The sequence below is a fragment of the Papaver somniferum genome, chromosome 5 (assembly GCF_003573695.1).
Source record: "Papaver somniferum cultivar HN1 chromosome 5, ASM357369v1, whole genome shotgun sequence".
NCBI classification, from domain to species: Eukaryota; Viridiplantae; Streptophyta; class Magnoliopsida; order Ranunculales; family Papaveraceae; genus Papaver; species Papaver somniferum.
In genome coordinates this window covers 64,201,725-64,207,760 of record NC_039362.1, presented here as the reverse complement: position 1 = coordinate 64,207,760, position 6,036 = coordinate 64,201,725, and the positions used below count along the sequence as shown (strand labels likewise).

The 6,036-nt window shown below is 37.4% G+C and overlaps 1 protein-coding gene across 1 annotated transcript; it reads right to left on the bottom strand.

The window, feature by feature from the left end:
* Positions 1–324: 324 nt before the first annotated feature.
* Positions 325–1,936, bottom strand: LOC113279127 (midasin-like). The gene is made up of 5 exons (XM_026527833.1): positions 1,454–1,936; positions 1,182–1,346; positions 898–1,077; positions 670–825; positions 325–570 (listed from the first exon to the last, which is right to left on the bottom strand). The coding sequence occupies exons 1-5, from the start codon at positions 1,934–1,936 to the stop codon at positions 325–327; spliced, it is 1,230 nt and encodes a 409-aa protein (XP_026383618.1).
* Positions 1,937–6,036: the final 4,100 nt, after the last annotated feature.

The following is a 6,036-nucleotide window of genomic DNA, read 5'->3' as shown; positions in this document are numbered from 1 at the left end:
CGCTCAGCGCTGATGGAAATGGCGTTTTTTTAGAATGAGAAAAAATGGTCTGAAATAGTCCATGTTTGAAAAGAAGACTATTATTTAGTTGCCACGTTACCATAAACATTTAGTTTTTTAGTTGAAAAATAAGATCGTGATTTCCTTCACCCACTAATCTATTACCACGTACACACATTTCATATATTTAACAATTAAATAAAACAGGAAATGCTACAGGATAGAGTTATGATAAAACAAAATAACATCTTGCGCTATTCTCAATAGCGCAAAACGCAATTCTAGATTGCCCAAAACGTTATTCTTAATTGCGTTTTTTGTTTTCTAGTGCGCTAATCTGATTAGCGTTTTACTTGGATTCCATCCACCCTTCCATGAAATCATGGAACACTGGTTGGATTTTGTGTGGAATATCCCAACTTGGAAGCCATTAGACTTGACATTCCATGATTTTTCCATACTTGGAATGGCTTGGATTCCACCATAAGACTTGCTCTTACGCGCAATCAATCGAAACGGAGAATAACGTGAGGGGCCATTTATCCTGAGAAGATACAGATCCAACAATTCCTAGAACAGAAACTCAATATTAAAAAAAAAAAAAAAGTAAATTATAACGTTCAATGGTCTCAATGAGAACAAACAGGAAATATATGCACAATCTTGTACCTTTGATCTCTTGAACTCTAGAATATAAACAAAGAAGCTGCCAAGAATCTTGTTGGACTCCTCGATGGATGAGGGACTAGTAAAAGGGGAATCCTTGAGTTTCCTCAGCAACCAAGCCGATTCACATGACATGATACACAGACTATCGAATAGGTGCTGAAATATCAAAGCAAGGTTAAGTAATTCGTAATTAGCAAATATACTTATTGATGCAGGATAAAGACTTACCTTTTGTTTCCAAACATAGTAGTTCACGGGGGTCTCGGAAAGGATAAGAGGACACTTGTGCCTATATCCATCACCAAACTTTCTCAATTGTTCCAGATGCTCAGAGAAGCTATTTGCAACAGACCGCTGCTCCTGTTGTATCTTGATGAGGTGATTGAGGAAAGACCCCAATAAACGAGCCTATCAAGAGACACAGACATGCACAGTCATAAAAAAATATGTAAAATCTTATCCTATACCAAAATAAAGCAAAGATGGCATTTCCAGCAGTAGATATTAGTTACCTGCTCTCGCCTGAAATCATCGCCAGATACTGAAGAAATTCTTTCCAAAAGTTTCATCAACGACAAGCTTCCATCATAGCATTTATTTGCAACCACAACATCTGATGACCCCTTCTGGGTCAACCAATATCTATCTTGCGGGTACCTAATATTGATGTCATCGTCCTGTAAGAATGTATCATGTACCAATATGATAAAATCACGAGACATGAGATTGGAATAAAGGCAGAGATGCGAGGAGGAATAAACAAAAGTTGAACTTAGTTGCATACCTCATTGAAGGCATACTTTCCCAGGCCAGATCGTTCTAACAGGTCAAGAAAATTACGGAATGACCTCCTGTCACGGTACCTTATGTTGACATCCGTCCAGTCATCTGCATCACATGCTGCTTCTTGGAAAAACATCTTAAGTGAAGACTGTAAATCTATTGATGGTTCCTTGATTTCAGATCTTGGATATGTAGGTTTTTTTAGGGAACCATCATGTGCAAGTCTAAATCTTATGTTCATGAAGTATCTGTCTATCCATGTAGCTGGAGCACCAGAGTTGTTCTTTCCCCTGCCAACTGGTGGCTTGATCCTTGTCTTGACTTTAATAGTTAAGTTATCGAAGCATCTTTCTACCGAGTTATCATCCTTGATAGCTGAAACACCAGTATCAGAGTTGTTCCTTCTTCCCTTGCCTACTTTAAGACATGACGAATCAAAGTATCTGTATGTCTGTGTATCATCAACAACATCCACAACATCCATGGTAGCTCAAACACCAGTATCGGAGTTGTTTGTTTAACTAATAATAACCTGCACAAAACTGAGTTTCAGAGTTTTCCTACATTGCCATCTGATATATATGCTTCAATATTTCCTAAAAACATTATAACTAGAAAAAGAAATATATGCTTCAATATTTCCTAAAAGCATTATAACTAGAAAAAGAAATCAAACTAATAAATTAGGAAACCAATAAGATCACTCGGGAAAAGGAAACGGGGTGACTTAGCTAGATTTCCTAGCTCAGGCCATAACAATCAACAAAATTACAGAACTCTCATACAGTTCGATAACCACTTGGACCAAAATCATAACAAACCAAACATAGATTCAATTTAATACGGATCGGCTCAAACTCAAAACAAAACAATCAGCTAAATTACAAAAATCTCATGTTGGATCGAAATCTAAATTCCATCAATAAAAGCATGGTTTCACCTCAAACAATGATCGATGGAACTCAACAACTCTAACAAAATCTAATACAGATGAACAACTACTTGGATTAAAACAATAACCAAACCAATAAAAACTAAACATACAAAATTGAAGTTTTCTGTTTGTATAATTTAATCAATCAGCTACTGATTTTGATTTGAAATCGATAGGGTTTGCTTTACTTGTGGAAAAATACAATTGATTTTCGATTTTTGATTTTTGTTTTTGATGTTAAGTGATTTTTGTTCCAGTTTACACACCTTTGTTTTTGTTTCATTATTTGTACAAAATCCCTGAAATAAATCTCAGTTTTGTGTAGGATATTGCCAAGGGAAGGATTCACTACATACATCTGCAGGTTCGAAGAACTGGACCAGAGACTTGGGCTCTGGCTAACTTTAAAACCAATCCAGGTAACATCTACCACTATCTGACTATGTTTAGAGTCTATGTTTTTCTACGCATGCTGAATCTCCTTGTATTACTAAAGTATTCAATGGAAGAACAACCATTTACTGATGGACTTAGTTTGTTGTTCAGAAACTCTAGCGCTCCTAACCTTGGTCATGGTCACTCATTCACTAGTTTATGCCTTGTTTCACTCCTCTCTATCATTCACTATCCAGTAGTTACATTTGAAAGTGCTATCATCGCGTCAAAATACCCTTGTCTGCTTTTCTTTTTCCTACCCTACATTTTTTTCTTTTTCCTTTTTTTTTTCTTTTCTTTTATTGTGGGGGATTTCCTTGTAAGTTTTCTTTGTTTCGTTGAGTCTCACATTCTAAATAATTCTCCATTTTCTTTCTGTAAAGTTCTGAAGATGGCAAGGGGAAAGCGGACAAGTGATACGGCTGATAACTCAAGAATTAATGGCCCATCTAGCAACCACCTGACTGTAAATAGGAGCATAGACAAGAAATCTACAAATATGAATCAGAAGAAGATTCTTTGTGCTGCTCCTGCTCTTACTGTTCTAGATTCTACTTCTACTGCTACCACAAATGAAACTGGTACTACAACAGTTGAAGTAAATAAAGAAGAGGATGATAATAAATTCCATGGAGTAGAAAAAGAACAAGAAGCTAGTTACGAGCAAAAAGATAAGAGAGAGAACGATGACGAGGAAAATTCACTGGGTTTCATATTCATGTGCAGTAGGGAGACAAAACCAGAGTGCTTCAAATACGGTGTTTTTGGGCTCCCAGCCGGAAAACTGGCTGTTGTACAGAACATTAAGCCTGGTGCAATGCTTTTTCTCTTTGATGTTAACCTGAAGTTTCTTTATGGTGTATACATAGCTACATCGAGAGGAGGATTTGGCCTAGAGCCAGCTGCTTTTGGAGGAAGATTTCCTGCTCGGGTAACTAACTCATGAGTTTTGTGGATTTTTAACATTCTAGGGAATGCGTATATGTTAGAACTAATGTGGATTTAGTAACTATTTTATGAACATGGGATATTGGATTACTAGTGGATTTTCATATCTTTTGAAATGCAAATATTTTTTTGCTACCCAGTCTGGGTTTATAGGCTGAAACCTGGTATTGGTTTATCTGTTTGAAAAAATGATTCACCCCTAGCCCACTTTGTGGACCTTCTTGCTTTCTTTTTGTAGGTGAGATTCAGTATTTTCAAGGAAAGCTTACCTTTACCAGAGAGTGTTTTCAGATACGCCATTGAAGAAAACTATCATGGTTCGAAATTCCAACAGCAGCTCAGTAACCATCAGGTATGGTGCCGTCACTTAATTAATTGATTGTCGTATTTTGGTTTTGTTGCTGATATTGAAACTTAAGTTTTCATTTTTGACGGATTTTGAAATTTAAGTGCAGGTAAAGAAGCTTTTTGCTTTGTTTCGTCTCCCTGGTGGGTCACCAGTGCCTGTTCTTGGGGCTCCACCACTACATTTTCCCCCAGTTAAGATCTATCAGAACCAACAACCACCCAGGTTGCCACCACCAAAGGATCCAAATGCTTCAATGCCTCATCACCGTAGTCATCATACTCCACCTCCTGTCTCTGGGTATATTATGTCTACTGCGCAACTAACTAATACTAATCCTTGCTTCAGCGCGGAAGCTCGCAGCACATACTTGTTGGAGAAAATGAGTTATTTAATAAATGATTTTTTGGTCTTGGTGTGGTTTGATCTCATGACCTAAGAGCGTTCACAGTGGTGCGAGTATAACCAAAGACCAAAGACTAAAAAAAAGATCAAATTTGGGTTTAGTCCGTCGTGTGGCGTAGTGGTTGCAGATTAAATTTGGTCGCGCGTTGATAAAGATTACGCCTGGGATCAGGCGTTGGTAAAGATAACTCCCGACGTGGCTGGTATAGTATACGCTTCAAAAAACAAAACAAAAAATAAAATAAATAATAATGGGGCGGAGGTATAAAGCCCGCCCCATGCAAGTTTCAAAAGTTTAAAAGTTTAAAAGTTTAAAAGTGGAGTGGGGCGTTAAGTATATGAACGCCCCATTTCGTGCGTTAAGTTTATGAACGCCCCATCGGGCGTTATCTTTACCAACGCCCCATTCAGGCGAAGTTTATATGCACGCACGTTGGACGTTAACTATACCAACGCGCGATGAATGGCGGAGATTATATCAACGCCCGACGTGTAGCGGAGATTATATTAACGCCCGACTATATTTGGATTTGGTCTTGATCGCCGACCAAATTTGTTCTGGATTTTACTCTTTGATCAAATTATGATCGATGGTCCGTCCCACTACGCCAGCCCACTCGAGTAAAAATTTGGGTTTACTCGTCCATTGCAGATGCTCTAAGGGTCTAAGGATACTCACTCATTTTTGAGTGAATGAAATGGAACCTTTAGTCCCACATTGTGGAAAACTAAAGAGGTGCTCCACTATATTACCATGTTCTCATGGATATTAGGGATGAAGATTAGAAAAACTTCTAATGGCTATAGTCTGATTCAGTCTCATTATGTTGAATCCATACTTAAGAAATATAATCAGTTTGACTGTAAACCTGTCTGCACTCCATATGATTCTTCTTGCAAACTCATGAAGAATAAGGGTGTAGGTGTTAACCAACTTGAACCTGTGATTCTGCCCTCATCAATTTGTTCGTGGTAGAGTTGTTTGATACGGTTCTTTATATTTATTTTTTGATACATCTGACGTTTCTTCTATTGTTGCAAGACTCCAACAATCTTAACACATTATTATTCCTTGTAACAATGGGAAATAACGACGTTGAAAGACCACAGAAGTTTAATGGAAAGGATTTCAAGAGATGGCAATCCAAGATGTTGTTTTATCTAAGCCATCATGAACTGGATTATGTACTTGTTCCACATGATGAATTGATGAATGATGAAGCTTTAACTGAGGAGGTGATCGAGTATAACAAGCGGTGTAATTAGATGAAGAAATTTATATGGAACAACCCGAAGGCTTTGTAGTTAAAGGTTGTGAGAAGAAGGTTTGTAAACTGAAGAAATCTTTGTATGGATTGAAACAAGCACCTAAACAGTGGCATGATAAGTTTGATCATGTGATGATTTCTAGTGGTTTTAGAATTAATGAATCTGATAAGTGTGTTTATACTAAACTTGTCAAGGATGCCTGTGTGGTTGTATGCTTGTATGTTGATGATATGCTTATACTAGGTAC